Consider the following 15,710-nt stretch of genomic DNA (forward strand, 5'->3'; position numbering starts at 1 on the left):
TTTTTTTCTCATACACATCTTAAAATTATGGGAACCACTGCTCTAAACCTTTCCTATCCTTATACCTATCCAAATGTCTTTTAAAAGATGTTTAGTACCTGCCTCAACTACTGTATTTCCGCTGGCAGCTCGTTCCATATACCCACCACCCTCTGGGGTTAAAAAGTTGCCCCCTCGGGTTCCTATTAATTTTTTTCTCACATCTTAAAATTATGTCCTCTGGTTCTTGATTCCCTCTGGGTAAGAAACTCCATGCATTCACCCTATCTGTTCCCCTTATGATCTTATAACCAAAGATCTAGGATCTTTGCTTATAACCTCTCTATAAGATCAGCTCTCATCCTCCTGTGGTCCTAGGTATATAAACCTAGCCTGTCCAACCTCTCACTTTTGCTCAGGCCCGCAGGTCCTGGCAACATCTTTGTAAATCTTCTCTACATTCTTTCCAGCTTAAATACACCACACTTGACATCATCCTTGCTGTTGCAGTGTTTAGAGAACCCTGGTGAAATCCATGCAGGAGAATGGATAAAGTAAAGATACTACAGGAGCTCTATAATTTTTGGTATAAAGGCCTCACAGTCGGAGCCTGAGGTCAGGATTGAACCTAGGACTTTGGCGCTGAGAGGCACATCGCCACCACCTGTGCCGTTTATTCAACACACTGTACAACAAATTACAGAGGAACATTAATAATAAGCACGGAGACGAGGCACATAATGCCAAACAAGCTGCAATATTCTCGCAGAGTGAGGGAGCGGTTGTCCCGCCCCTGGGAGCGGATCCCGTGACCAAAGATGATAGAGTGGAGCAAAGATAGTGGAGTATCTCGCTTCGCTCTATGATCTTTGCCCGTGACCCTGTCACCGGCTTCAGCTTCAGATTCAGCTTCGGGCGGAGAGATGGCGGCGCTGCGACCGGGCTGGCGATGCGGCTGGCGGGCAGGCCGCAGGTGAGAGGCAAGGGCGGCCCGGCACATGGCGCTTGTGGTCGACCCCAGGCTGAAGACAAGGGGCTCGGGAATCGAGGTGGGGGCGTGTAGTGAGGTGGGTGTGAGCAGATGTTGTAGTGAGGTGGATGTGAGCAGAGGTTGTAGTGAGGTGGGTGTGAGCAGATGTTGTAGTGAGGTGGATGTGAGCAGATGTTGTAGTGAGGTGGATGTGAGCAGATGTTGTAGTGAGGAGGGTGGATGGCAGCGAGGTGGATGTGAGCAGAGGTTGTAGTGAGGTGGATGTAAGCAGATGTTGTAGTGAGGTGGATGTGAGCAGAGGTTGTAGTAAAGATACTAGAGTATATTTGGGCTGCAGTGAGGTGGTTGTGAGCAGTGAGTACGGAGAAGTGAATGTGTCCGACGGGTGCAATTGTGTGTTTTAACAGCGGGTATCTGAGGTCGGTGTGGAGCAATAGGTTCAGTGAATGCTTGTGAGTAGTGAGCTGCAGTGAGAGTCCAGGGGGGAACCGTTTAAGAATAAGGGGTAAGCCATTTAGAACGGAGACGAGGAAACACTTCTTCACACAGAGAGTGGTGAGTCTATGGACTTCTCTGCCTCAGGCGGTGGAGGCAGGTTCGCTGGATACTTTCAAGCAAAGATTATAGAGGATATGTGGTCACAGGGACTGCGTGCAAACTCCACAGACAGCAAACGAGGACAAGATCAAACCTGGGTCTCTGGCACTAAGACAATGGCTCAACCAACTGCACCTCTAGTATCTTTGCTTTCAAAGAGAGCTAGAGCTAGATAGGGTTCTTCAAGATATTATGTAATATAGGCCTACTGTAATAATGGCCTACTGCACCTATTGTCTATTGACCCTCACTATGGGGAGACACAGGAACAGGGTACATGATTGGAATTTGCTGGCTTTATCTTGCACTAAATGTTATTCCCTTATTATGTATCTATACACTGTAATGGCTCGATTGTAATAGTTTTGTATAATTTGTGCTTTCCTTGGTATATGCGACAATAAAATAAACTAAAACTAAAATGAGTAGTGGGTGCAATAGGTGAGTGTGAGCAGTAGGTGTAGTGACGTGGGCAGCTGCAGTGGATCTAGGGAGGTGGTTGTGAGCAATGAGGTGGATGGTGTAGTGAGGTGGGTGTGAACAGCAGGTGTAGTGAGGTGTGTGAATAGCAGCTGCAGTGTGATGCACGTGAGCAGTGGGTGCAAATAAGTGAGGGTGAGTAGTGAGGTCATTGTGAGTGGTGGGTGCAGTGGGGTGTAGCGAGGTGGGTGCGAGCAATGGGTGTGGTGAAGTAGGTGTGGGAAGTGGACGCGGTGACATGTGTATGAGCAGAGGGTATAGGGGGGTTGCATGGAAGGTCACTGGGTCATAGGGCTCGACGCACGGAGCCGCTAAATCCAACTGGAAGACATCCATCACTTCCGGCATATGTTATTAATGCTAGAAACGCGTACTTTCCTCCCTGGTAAAAAACGCCAAAATGTTGAATTTTTGCGCTGAAAGAAATTGTGGAAGTCAGGGTAAGTGTGAGAGACATGCACCCAACTTCAGAATTCCAAAAGTGAAGCGAAATAAAGGTATAGAGAAGCGAGAACTGAAGGGACTACAGCAGCTAAAGTGCTTGGTAAACATTGAAAATATTGGGAATTATCGTGTTTGCTCACTGCATTTCATCAAGTAAGGCATTATTTGTGTTTTTTCTTGATTCCTTTGGTATCTAAAAATTCTCAGAAGTGATAAATCTGGCTGTAAATTTTTCTTCAGATGCGTTTTCATTTTGTATGTAACAACCCACGAGAACCATGGGCGATTTAAAAAAATTACAGCCAGATTTATCACTTCTGAAACACTTTAGATGCCTATCAAGAAAAAACCCAAATAATACCTTACTGTTGATTTATTTAGCGAATGCAAAGTCCTTTAGCCAAGCAGTTGCCTCTTGATTTGCTGTATGAAGGGTGACAAGTCCTCCTTTGAGTCTATGTTGAGGGCATGCTTCAATGATGTGTTGCATTGTTTGCTGCTCTCCACAAGTACACCGTGGGGTTGGACGGCTGCCCCATTTGTGAAGGCTGGCCAAGCAAGGGCCATGTCCAGTCCTGAATCTATTCAGCGTCGTCCACTGCTTCCTTGGGAGATTGGTGCCAGGGACCGGTAGGGTGGGGTCTGACACCAGATGTTTATTTGGGACGTCCTTGGACTCCTATTACTTTTTCCAAGCTGATTGGATGGTGAAATCAGCTGGTGGTGGGTTCTTCCAAATTGGTCGTCTAGATGGAAGTCGAGCAGTGGGTGGGTTGAAGATGTCCATATAAATTGGCAGGTGAGGGGAGTTTTTGGTCTTTTGGAGCATCCTTTGAGTGAGGACTACTGTTGATGAAATGCAGTGAGCAAACGGCCAATGTTCGCTAAGCACTCTGACTGTTGTTGTCCCCTTCGGCTCTCGTTTTTATCTACCGTCATTTCTCCTCACTTTTAGAATTCTGAAGTATGCTAAATGTCTCACACGCTTATCCCGATTTCCATAATTATTTACAATGCAATTTCAGCGGGTTTTAATGGGCCCGTGACGCTGGAAACAATGGTAAGTGCCTACCTGCAGTACATCCCGTGTAATCCATTTGGAGTAGCGTAGCAACAGTACGGGTCATGGGTCGTGACCCGACTGCCGTGAAACCTCCTTATAGCGAGGTGGGTACAGTTAGGTTGTTAATATGTGCAGCAGATGTGAGGTGTGAGCAATAGGAGTAGTTGTGAACAGCGGGTTCAGCAAGGTGGGTATGAGTAGTGAAGTGGGTGCAGTAATGTAGGCGTGAGCTGAAGGTGCAGTGAGGTGGTAACAGCGAGGTGCCAAACCACACCTCGCTGTTCCAAAATACATAACCTCACACTTGTTTTGATTAAATTGCATCAGCCACCATTCTACTCCGTCATGTATTTATATGACATATAGCAACGATCGCAGCACATCACTTGCTACAGACTTAAAATTAAAAGTACACCCCATAACTGCTACTCCCATGCCTTCATCATCTCGCCAGTTTTGGATTGAATGTGTCAACATACCTGGGCTCCCATGTGCCCTAACCTTCTGAACTACACTACTGTGTTGGACTTTGTGAAATGCCTTATTAAAGTCTATGTTAACTGTGTCTACTGCTCAGTCTTCATCAACTTTCTTAATTACTTCCTCAAGAAGCTTCAACAGATTTTGAGACAGGAATTCTCCTTCAAAAACTTGTTGACTCCTAATCAATTCCTGCCTTTCCAAGTGAACATTGCTTCTAACATTTGTTCAAATAATTACCCTATTACTGATAAGAGGATTCCTAGCTTAACCCTAATGGTCTTTTTTATAGATTTGTAAATAATCGTATCTCCCACATTCATATCTAAATTGTTAATGCATTTAACAAATCATGAGGGTACCCTGATCTCTGTTGCACAACACTAGTCACAATTTCCAACCACAATAAAACCCTTCCTCCATCATCCTCTGCCTGCTATGAACAAACCAGCTTTTGAAATAATTCAGCAAGTTGCTGTGGATTCCATGGGCAACATTTTGAACCAACCTTCCGTGTGTAGATCCTTGTCAAAGGCCTTGCTGAAGTTAATTGAAACCACATAATTGACACTGCTTTCATCAATATATTAGTTGAGAGATACAGCATGGAAACAGGCCCTCTGGCCAACCAAGTCCACGCTGCCGTTCACACTAGTTCGTTGTTAACTTATTTTCGCATTCCCTGCACACGAGGAGCAATTTACGAGAGGACAAACCCACTTGTCTTTGGGATCTGGGAGGAAACCGGAGCACCCAGCGAAAACCCATGTGGTCACAGGGACTGCGTGCAAACTCCACAGACAGCAAACGAGGTCAAGATCAAACCTGGGTCTCTGGCATTAAGACAATGGCTCAACCAACTGCACTACAGTGCTACTTGGGTTACTTCCTCAAAAAACACAAAGAGGATCCCAACACCTCTTTGCAGACTCTCAATGATCACTTCCTGCCTTTCCAAATGTAAATTCATGTGCCTTAATCCTCAGAAATGTTCCTACTAACATCACTAACACTGACAATAGGATCACAGATCTGTAAACTTACTTGTCTTATCCCTGCTGTTCTCTTAAGTAAGATACCTCAAATGCTATCTTCCAGTAATCTGACATTTTGTCAGTGGCCAGGGAATATTTAAATATATCTGTACTGTCATAAAATGGCAGACAGTTTGGGTTTATATTGCTTGGAGTAGAAAAATTAAGGTTAACCATCATCAAACATATAAAATCCTAAGGGAGTTTGCCATGGTGGACGTTGAGATGTTCCTACTGGTGGGTGAGTTGCGAATAAGGAGACATAGCTACAAAATATGAGGACTGGTCTTTTTAAAGTCTGAGGGTGGTGCGGGCCAGGTCTAAAGTTAAGGTGGAGATAGATATGTATTTGAAAGATGGAGGAGTTGATGATTATAGGGAATCAACATAGAAGATGTGTTGAGGCTCTTATGGACTAGCGATGATGATATTTAATAGCTCCGTGATCTTATGGGGCAAAGTGGTCTGCTCCTATTTTCTTGTGACGATAAAAGAGATTGCAGATGCTGCAAGTAGAATGCTGGAAGAACTTTGCAGGTCAGACAGCATTGGTGGAGCAAAAAGATGTACATATTGAATCAGTGAATCAAATTGGCAAGGGTGCTGAAGAAGAGGATTTCTTGGAATGTATGCAGGATAGGTTTCTAAACCAACATGTAGAGGAACAAACGAGAGAGCAGGCTATTCTAGATTGGGTATTGAGTAATTGGGTATTGAGTAATGAGGAAGGGTTAGTTAGCAGTCTCGTTGTGCGTGGCCCCTTGGGCAAGAGTGACCATAATATGGTTGAGTTCTCCATTAGGATGGAGAGTGACATTGTTAAGTCAGAAACAAGGGTCCTGAACTTAAAGAAAGGTAACTTTGAGGGTATGAGACGTGAATTGGCCAAGATAGACTGGCAATTGATTCTTAATGGGTTGACGGTGGATATGCATTTAATGACTGCATGGATGAACTACAACAATTGTTCATCCCAGTTTGGCAAAAAAATAAATCAGGGAAGGTAGTGCATCCGTGGATAACAAAGGAAATCAGGGATAGTATCAAAACAAAAGATGAAGCGTACAAATTAGCCAGAAAAAGCAGCCTACCAGAGGACTGGGAGAAATTCAGAGTCCAGCAGAGGAGGACAAAGGGCTTAATTAGGAAAGGGAAAATAGATTATGAAAGAAAACTGGCAGGGAACATAAAAACTGACTGCAAAAGCTTTTATCTCGCTAGAATTTAGAAGATTTAGGGGGGATCCTATAGAAACTTACAAAATTCTTATGGGGTTGGACAGGCTAGATGCAGGAATATTGTTTCCGATGTTGGGGAAGTCCAGAACAAGGGGTCACAGTTTAAGGATAAGGGGGAAATCTTTTAGGACCGAGATGAGGAAAACATTTTTCAAACAGAGAGTGGTGAATCTCTGGAATTCTCTCCCACAGAAGGTAGTTGAGGCCAGTTCGTTGGCTATATTTAAGAGGGAGTTAGATGTGGCCCATGTGGCTAAAGGGATCAGGGGGTATGGAGAGAAGGTAGGTACAGGATACTGAGTTGGATGATCAGCCATGATCATATTGAATGGCGGTGCAGGCTCGAAGGGCCGAATGGCCTACTCCTGCACCTATTTTCTATGTTACTATATGGACATATGGTGAAAGAGTGGATCGACTGGGTTTGTATTCACAAATTTAGAAGGATGAGAGGGGATCTTATAGAAACATAAAATTCTTATGGGATTGGACAGGCTAGGTGCTGGAAAAATGTTCCCGATGTTAGGGGAGTCGCAGTTTAAGAATAAGGGGTAGGCCATTGAGGACTGAGATGAGGAAAAACGTTTTCACCCAGAGAGTGGTGAATCTGTGGAATTCTCTGCCACAGAACGCAGTGGAGGCCAATTGACTGGATGTTTTCAACAGAGAGTTAGAGTTAGATAGCTCTTAGTGCTAATGGAATCAAGGGATAGGGGGAAAAAGCCATAACGGGGTATTGATTTTGGATGATCAGCCATGAGTATATTGAAATCTTTCAAAACTCTTTAGATTCTGGAGTAGTTCCTGAGGATTCGCGGGTAGCAGACGTAACCCCACTTTTTAAGAAGGGAGGGAGAGAGAAAACGGGGAATTACAGACCAGTTAGTCTAACATCGGTAGTGGGGAAACTGCTAGAGTCAGTTATTAAAGATGGGATAGCAGCACATTTGGAAAGTGGTGAAATCATTGGACAAAGTCAGCATGGATTTATGAAAGGTAAATCATGTCTGACGAATCTTATAGAATTTTTCGAGGATGTAACTAGTAGCGTGGATAGGGGAGAACCAGTGGATGTGGTGTATCTGGACTTCCAGAGGGCTTTCGACAAGGTCCCACATAAGAGATTAGTATACAAACTTAAAGCACACGGCACATTGGGGGTTCAGTATTGATGTGGATAGAGAACTGGCTGGCAAACAGGAAGCAAAGAGTAGGAGTAAACGGGTCCTTTTCACAATGGCGGGCTGTGACTAGTGGGGTACTGCAAGGCTCGGTGCTGGGACCCCAGCTATTTACAATATATATTAATGATCTGGATGAGGGAATTGAAGGCAATATCTCCAAGTTTGCGGATGACACTAAGCTGGGGGCAGTGTTAGCTGTGAGGAGGATGCTAGGAGACTGCAAGGTGACTTGGATAGGCTGGGTGAGTGGGCAAATGTTTGGCAGATGCAGTATAATGTGGATAAATGTGAGGTTATCCATTTTGGTGGCAAAAACAGGAAAGCTTTTATCTAAATGGTGGCCGATGAGGAAAAGGGGAGGCAGCGAGACCTGGGTGTCATGGTACACCAGTCATTGAAAGTAGGCATGCAGGTGCAGCAGGCAGTGAAGAAAGCGAATGGTATGTTGGCTTTCATAGCAAAGGGATTTGAGTATAGGAGCAGGGAGGTTCTACTGCAGTTGTACAGGGTCTTGGTGATACCACACCTGGAGTATTGCGTACAGTTTTGGTCTCCAAATCTGAAGAAGGACATTATTGCCATAGAGGGAGTGCAGAGAAGGTTCACCAGACTGATTCCTGGGATGTCAGGACTGTCTTATGAAGAAAGACTGGATAGACTTGGTTTATACTCTCTAGAATTTAGGAGATTGAGAGGGGATCTTATAGAAACTTACAAAATTCTTAAGGGGTTGGACAGGCTAGATGCAGGAAGATTGTTCCCGATGTTGGAGAAGTCCAGGACAAGGGGTCACAGCTTAAGGATAAGGGGGAAATCCTTTAAAACCGAGATGAGAAAAACTTTTTTCACACAGAGGGTGGTGAATCTCTGGGAACTCTCTGCCACAGAGGGTAGTTGAGGCCAGTTCATTGGCTATATTTAAGAGGGAGTTAGATGTGGCCCTTGTGGCTAAAGGGATCAGAGGGTATGGAGAGAAGGCAGGTACGGGATACTGAGTTGGATGATCAGCCATGATCATATTGAATGGCGGTGCAGGCTCGAAGGGTCGAATTGCCTACTCCTGCACCGATTTTCTATGTTTCTATGTACATGATTGAGATCCTATATCAAACCTAAGAAGAAAGAGGAGAGAATACTAGTGTATAGCAGTATGAAGAGGGGTGTGGGTTGGAAGCTGATAGGTGATAGTAGGAAAGGGAAAGATGGACAGGAGGAATCGAATGTGGTGGGGGGATGGGAAACAAATGTGATACATGAAAGACCTAAAATTAGAACATTTGCGTTCCATTGGGTTGCAATTGGCCTAGGTGGAATTTTAATCTCATTGTACATGTGTATAGTGACAATAAAATGGCATTCATTCATTCATTCGTGAGATATTGTACTTTCAATTTGCTTTGGCATCTCCACAGAAATAGAGAAGGACAGACAAGACAGTAAGGGAGTGGGAAGGAGAGTTAACATGACATGCAACCAGAAGTTTGAGGTGGCCATTATGGACAGAGTGCAGGTGCTCCTGAGAACCAATGGTGTAGAGGCCATATCTGCAAAAATGAATACAATAGACCAGGTTGGAAGCAGTGACCAATAATGGGAACACTATTATCTGGTGTTCTTATGCCAGGGCTCCAGCAATCTTCTCTCTTGCTTCTCACTGTAATTTGTGATACATTTCATGAGGCCCTGGGGATTTATTCATCTTTAAGCGCTCCAAGACTCATACTATCTTTTTAATGATAAAATATTCTAGAATTTCATCCACCCCTTCTCAAAATTCCTCAACTGCAATGTCAAAGAATCGTAAAGTAATAGATTTAAGAAATACAAACAGGCCCTAGGCCCAACTTGTCCAGCCCAACTTGTGTCTACCTGAGTACAAGGTGAATTAAATTTAATCTTCCATTTCTTGATCCACTTCTCCAGTTGATCTAAAGCCTGTTGTAACCTTTGATAATCTCCTGTGCTGGCCACCTCACTGTCAATGTTGGTGTCACCCACAAACATTACTAATCATATCAGTAGCATTCTCATCCAAATTGTGAATATATTTGTCAAACATCAGGGACCCAGCACTAATCCTTGGGGCACATCACTGAGTGATCACAGGCCTCCAATCCAGTCCTTCTCTTTAGTGAATGCAGATGAGAAATATGTATTCTGCATCCTGTGCCATCATTGGATAGATTACCATTTTAGTCCTAATTTGTGGGGGGGTTATGGTTGGAGGGAAGGCACACAGAAATGCCCTGTTCCCATCCAGCGGCAGATGCTTGCAACCCACAGCAAATCCATCCCGCCAGTCTCCCAAATGCTCATTCATATGTATGGGGGTATACACATTGAGTGTTCGTAATCCAGGGAAGACCGTATGGAATACAATGAACTCATGGGATTTATGTGAAAAAAGTAAATAAGTAAACAACATTTTTTTAAATTCAATTCCTGGCGCATGTGCAGATTTGCAATTTGCAATACAGAAAATTGTAATTTGGACCATTTTCTAGAACTGCAAGTCTGTCTTCATGTGGGGGTTGCCTGTATTTTTAAATGCACCTTCCTCCCCAAAACATTCAGGTTTAGGTTTATTATTGTCATGTGCACTAAGGTATGGTGAAATGCTTTGCTTTGCATGTTATACAATCAGATCAAATAATACTATATATAAATATAATCCAAGTCAAACTCAATTACTATACAATACCGTCTCTGGGCAAAACTTAATTACTGAGTAATTCTTCAAATGTTTCGCTTGCAAAACTCACCACCGAAAGACCTCTGTTTTAATTGCAAATAACCCGTTTCAAGATATGGAATGCTGAACATTGTTTTCGGCATCATAGCACACCAGTTCCATAGACAGTCTGCGATATGGTAGACTGAGGGGGTAACTTTTTCACACAAAGGGTGGTGGGTGTATGGAACAAGCTGCCAGATGAGGTAATTGAGGCTGGGACTATCCCAACGTTTTAAGAACCAGTTAGACAGGTACATGGATAGGACACGTTTGGAGGGATATAGACCAAGAGCATGTGGGACTAGTAGAGCTGGGACATGTTGGCCAGTGTGGGCAAGTTGGTCCGAAGTGCTTGTTTTCCACACTGTATCACTCTATGACTGTAAGTGAATTAGACAGTACCCTCACAATGGAAAGATTGTTCATAAGTCTAACAACAGAGGGGAAATTGTTCCCGACTGCGGTAGTTCGTGCTCTGAAGCTTTTGTACCTTTTCCCCGATAGGTGTGGGGAGAAGGAATGACCAAGGTGGGACAGTTCCTTGATAATGTTGGGTGTTTTTCCAAGATAGTGTGAAGTCTAAATTGAGTCAATGGTGGGGAGTGAGGTCTGTGTGATGTACTGGGCCATATCTATAACTCTCTGCAATATCTTACACACATCCCAAACCAAGCTGTGATGCAAGTATGCTTTCTATGGTGTAACTGTCAAAGTTTATTAAAGTCATTGAAGAAATGGTGGATTTCCTCAGTCTCCTACCGAAGTAGAGACATTGGTCTGTCCTCTTGGCTGTCACATCAAGGTGGTTGGTCCACGACAGATTGTTTGTAATATTAATGCCAAGGAACTTGAAGCTCTCAACCATCTCCACATTGGTAACATTGATGCTGATACTCCACCATGCTACCCAAAATCGATAACTAGCTCCTTTGTCTTGTTGACATTGATGGAGAGGTTGTTGTCCTGAAACCAAAATTGTAAATGAAGTTTGTGCCAAATTTGGCCGCACAGTTGTGAGTGTATAGGGAGTATAGTAAGGGACTGAGAACGTATTCTTGCAAGGTACCAGTGTTAAGAACTATTCTTGACACTTAGAGCTTTGGCCACTTATTCCAAAGAAAAATCACCCAATGACATTTCAACCACCTGACTGTCAATCTTCTCTAAGATTAGGTCTAATATTTCCCTTCTTTGCTAGGATTATGTGTACGCCAGTTTAAAGAGCTATTTTGGACACACTTTAAAAATTCCACCTCATCTAATCCTTTCACATGAAGTGACCCCAGTTAATTATGGAGAAGGTGAGAGAGTGTGAGAGAGCAAGTGTTTAATGAGAGTCATACTGTATTCACCAGGACTGGAACAATGTCAAGTCAAGTCACATTTATTTATATAGCACATTTAAAAAACAACTCTCGTTGGCCAAAGTGCCGATCTGAGGGACCTGGAGGTGGAGTGGTGGGTTAGAAGACTTTTAATGTAGGAGGAGGCAAGCCCATTTAGGGCTTTGTAGACATAAAGGAGGGCCTTGAAATGTATACGGAACCGCACAGGGAGCCAGTGGAGAGAGGCTAGGATCGGGGTGATGTGGTCCCTTTTTCGGGTGCCCGTCAGGAGTCTCGCTGCGGCGTTTTGGACCAGTTGCAGGCGGGACAGGGAAGATTCTTGCTCCAGTGCCTGTAACATTAACCTAGAATGCTGAGTTCCCAGGTCTGCCCTTGTATCAACGTAGAGCAGTGGTTCCCAACGTGGGGCGTACGCCCCACAGGGGGGCAATTTGATTTTTAAGGGGGGCAATTGAGCGCGACTGATTTTTTTAGTAATTTCTTGCTCAGAACTTTAACTGTCTTTTGTTTATTTCATTTTTCTTTTTCATGGATGCCATGTTCTTTTGAAGCTTGTTTAAACCAAGGTATTGGCGTTTTAAGTTTCTTCAGCTGAACGGAGTTCACTTTTTAAATGATAAGAATTATATATCACCACATGGGGGGGGGGGGGGGGGGGCATCAGGATTTTAGAGGTGATTAGGTGGGGCATGGCCAAAAAAAGGTTGGGAACCACTGACGTAGAGTTTAGAGATACAGCATGGAAGCAGGCATTTTGGCTCAATGAATCCACACCAATCCATGCACAAGTTCTATGTTCAGTACAGAGAAATGTTAGTAAATACTATTTAATGAAAAGGTTTTTGAAAGTATTAACTTTCATTTTGGTGCATAAATGTTTAATACAAATTTCTTATTTTAGATTATATAGTGCAATAACACAAAGTCATGAAACCCACAAGATTTCTCGTCCAGAAACTACCTCTGCCAAGAATCTAATGGACATTGGCACTCGACGGATATTTTCTGAAGAACATGATATATTCAGACAAAGCGTGAGGAAATTCTTTGAAGCAGAGGTCATTCCATATCATGCACAGTAGGTGGCTTTCTCAATATTAAGTAGACTGAGAAGAAATAGTTTGATATTTTCTCCAAGACATTTAATAATTGATCGCATTATATTTTTGTGTGTTTGCTGCCAGATGTTTGCAATGTTGATGGTGTGTCAAAGCCAGCCATGTCGATGGCTGCTCAATGCATGCTGCATGTGATATAGATGCTTTTTGACCACCGGCTGTGTGAGATTCATGGATGTTCAGCACTAACTTCCCATTGCCAGCTGTGTGAGGTACTGTTGGCTCTTCACTGCCAGCTGTATACATTATTAATGACAGCACACACCCTGTAATGTACAGTATTGTTGGAGCAGTTCTCTGTCAGATGAATGTGACATTAGCATCCTAGAGATTTGCTGCTCTCACTAGGAATCACATGCCCTGGTGAACAGTTTCTGTTGTTTCAGGTGGGAAAAAGATGGTCAAGTCAGTCGAGAAGTTTGGGAAAAAGCTGCACAGCAGGGTCTTTTGGGAGTCAATACACCAGAAGAACATGGCGGACTAGGTGGTGATGTGCTTTCTGCCGCTATCATTTGGGAGGAACAGTAAGTACGTTAAATGTGACATCGCTGAGAAGTTTCACATGCAATAATGGGTGAGAATACAGAAATGTTTCCTACTGTCCACACTGATCTAAAACATTTGTAAAATAGTGTGACAAATTAGACTATAATGGTCCTGCTATAACACGATAGTTGTGTTCCTAAGAAACCTTGCGTTATAGACAATCATGTAATAAAAACAATTGTGTCAATCGGAAAAAGGGGTTTAGCAGCTAGAGAGCTTTGGACCTACTACAACAGAATTATTTTTCCCTGCAGGATTTTGAAAATAAGTTTAAAAAAAAAATAGTATTGAGTTTACTTTTGTTACTACAAGTAAAAAATGCGAAAGGCTGTATTTTACATTGTTTGAGTAAGTATCATTGCACCAGTATAAATCAAAACAATTGCATGTCAATTGCAATGGTGTCCTGAAGTGAAACTAGCAGTCTCTTGTGAGACGATGGTGTTTGATTACTGCGGGGATGTTGCATTGTAGATTGGTTACATGAAAAGAGATTTTTCTTCCAACATTGATTTACTTTTCCCAAGATAGATATTTTTCTTTTGAAGGTGGACACAAAATGCTGGAGTATCTCAGCGGGACAGGCAACATCTCTGGAGAGAAGGAATGGGTGACGTTTCGTGGCGAGACCCTTCTTCAGACTGATGTCAGGGGAGTGGGTGGGACAGAGATAGAATGTAGGCGGAGACAGTAAGACATTGGGAAGAACTGGGAAGGGGGAGGGATGGAGAGCAAGGGCTATTTGAAGTTAGAGAAGTCAATGTTCATACCGCTGGGGTGTAAGCTATCCAAGTGAAATATGAGGTGCTGTTCCTCCAATTTGCGCTGGGCCTCGCTCTGACAATGGAGGAGGCCCAGGCCAGAAAAATCAGATTGGGAATGGGAGGGGGGGTTAAAGTGCTGAGCAACCGGGAGATCAGGTAGGTTAAGACGGGCTGAGCGGAGGTGTTCAGCGAAATGATCGCCAAGCCTGCGATTGGTCTCGCCGATGTACAGAAGTTGACACCTGGAACAGTGGATACAGTAGATGAGGTTTGAGGAGATGCGTGAACCTCTGCCTCACCTGAAAAGACTGTCGGGGTCCTTGGATGGAGGCGATGGACAGGTGTTGCATCTCCTGCGGTTGCAGGGGAAAGTACCTGGGGAGGGGGTGGTTTAGGTGGGAAGGGACGAGTTGACCAGGGAGTTGCAGAGGGAAAGGTCTCTGCGGAAAGCAGAAAGGGGTGGAGATGAGAGGATGTGGACAGTAGTGGGATCCTGTTGGAGGTGGCGAAAGTGTTGGAGGATTATATGCTGTATGCGATGGCTGCTGAGATGGAAGGTGAGAACTCTTTCCTTGTTGGAATGGGGGGAGGTGAAGCAAGAGCGGAGCTGTGGTATATTGAGGAGACCCTAGTGAGGGCCTCATCTATAATGGAAAAGGGGAACCCCCGTTTCCTAAAGAATGAGGACATCGATGATCTAGTGTGGGGAAAATCTCTTCCTAGGTGCAAATGCGGAGTAGACAGAGGAATCGAGAGTAGGGGATAAAGGTTTTACAGGAAGCAGGGTGATAAAAAAATGTAATCTAGATAGCTGTGGGAGTCAGTAGGTTTGTAGTAGTTGTTGGCCAATAGTCTGTCTCCTGTGATGGAGACGGTGAGATCGAGAAACGGTAGGGAGATGTCGGAGTTGGTCCAAGTGAATTTGAGTGCCGGATGGAAATTAATCATCAGGTTGATGAAGTCACACAAAAAAGCTGGAGAAACTCAGCGGGTGCAGCAGCATCTATGGAGCGAAGGAAATAGGCAACGTTTCGGGCCGAAACCCTTCTTCCGAAACCCACTGAGTTTCTCCAACTTTTTTGTGTACCTTTTCGATTCTCCAGCATCTGCAGTTCCTTCTTAAACACAGGTTGATGAAGTCAGTGAGTTATGCATGGGTGCAGGAGGCAGCACCGATGCAGTCATCAATGTAGCGGAGGTAGAGTTCGGGGATAGGGCCAGTGTACGCCTGGAACAGTGATTGTTTGACGTACCCAACAAAGAAGCAGGCATAGCTGGGACCCATGCGAGTGCCCATAGCTATGCCTTGGATTTGGAGGAAGTGGGAGGAGTCGAAGTTGTTAAGGGTAAGGACCAGCTCTACTGGCAGAGGAGTGTATTAGCAGATTGAAATTGTCTGGTTCTGTGGTTGAGGAAGAAACAGAGGGCTTTAAGACCTTCCTGGTGGGGGATGGAGGTGCAGAGTAAACCAGCATCCTCAGTTCTTTACTAGATATTTTTCTCTTGTCAATTTCCAAAATAACATGTGGTTATCTAGTTTCATGTTGAAATTGAGTAATAACCAATTTGGCCCACATAATACTAAACATTTAGCCTGATTTACCAATTTGCGTTATGGAACTAAGCTGTTTGACGCTGCTTGCATCTGTAAGGGAGATTATTACTGTGATTTATCAATGAACATTTATGTGCTTTTACTACATTCCTTTCCA

At 43.9% G+C, this 15,710-nt stretch overlaps 1 protein-coding gene across 1 annotated transcript in view; it reads left to right on the plus strand.

Moving 5' to 3' along the window:
• The first annotated feature begins 319 nt into the window (after positions 1-319).
• The window catches only part of acadl (acyl-CoA dehydrogenase long chain), a 44,612-nt gene continuing 29,221 nt past the window's right edge, over positions 320-15,710 (plus strand). The window contains 3 exon segments of the mRNA XM_055638184.1: positions 320-952; positions 12,472-12,648; positions 13,075-13,212. Coding sequence (XP_055494159.1) covers positions 903-952; positions 12,472-12,648; positions 13,075-13,212 — 365 coding nt within the window. The 5' untranslated portion in view covers positions 320-902.

The sequence above is a fragment of the Leucoraja erinacea genome, chromosome 7 (assembly GCF_028641065.1).
Source record: "Leucoraja erinacea ecotype New England chromosome 7, Leri_hhj_1, whole genome shotgun sequence".
Taxonomy (NCBI): Eukaryota; Metazoa; Chordata; class Chondrichthyes; order Rajiformes; family Rajidae; genus Leucoraja; species Leucoraja erinaceus.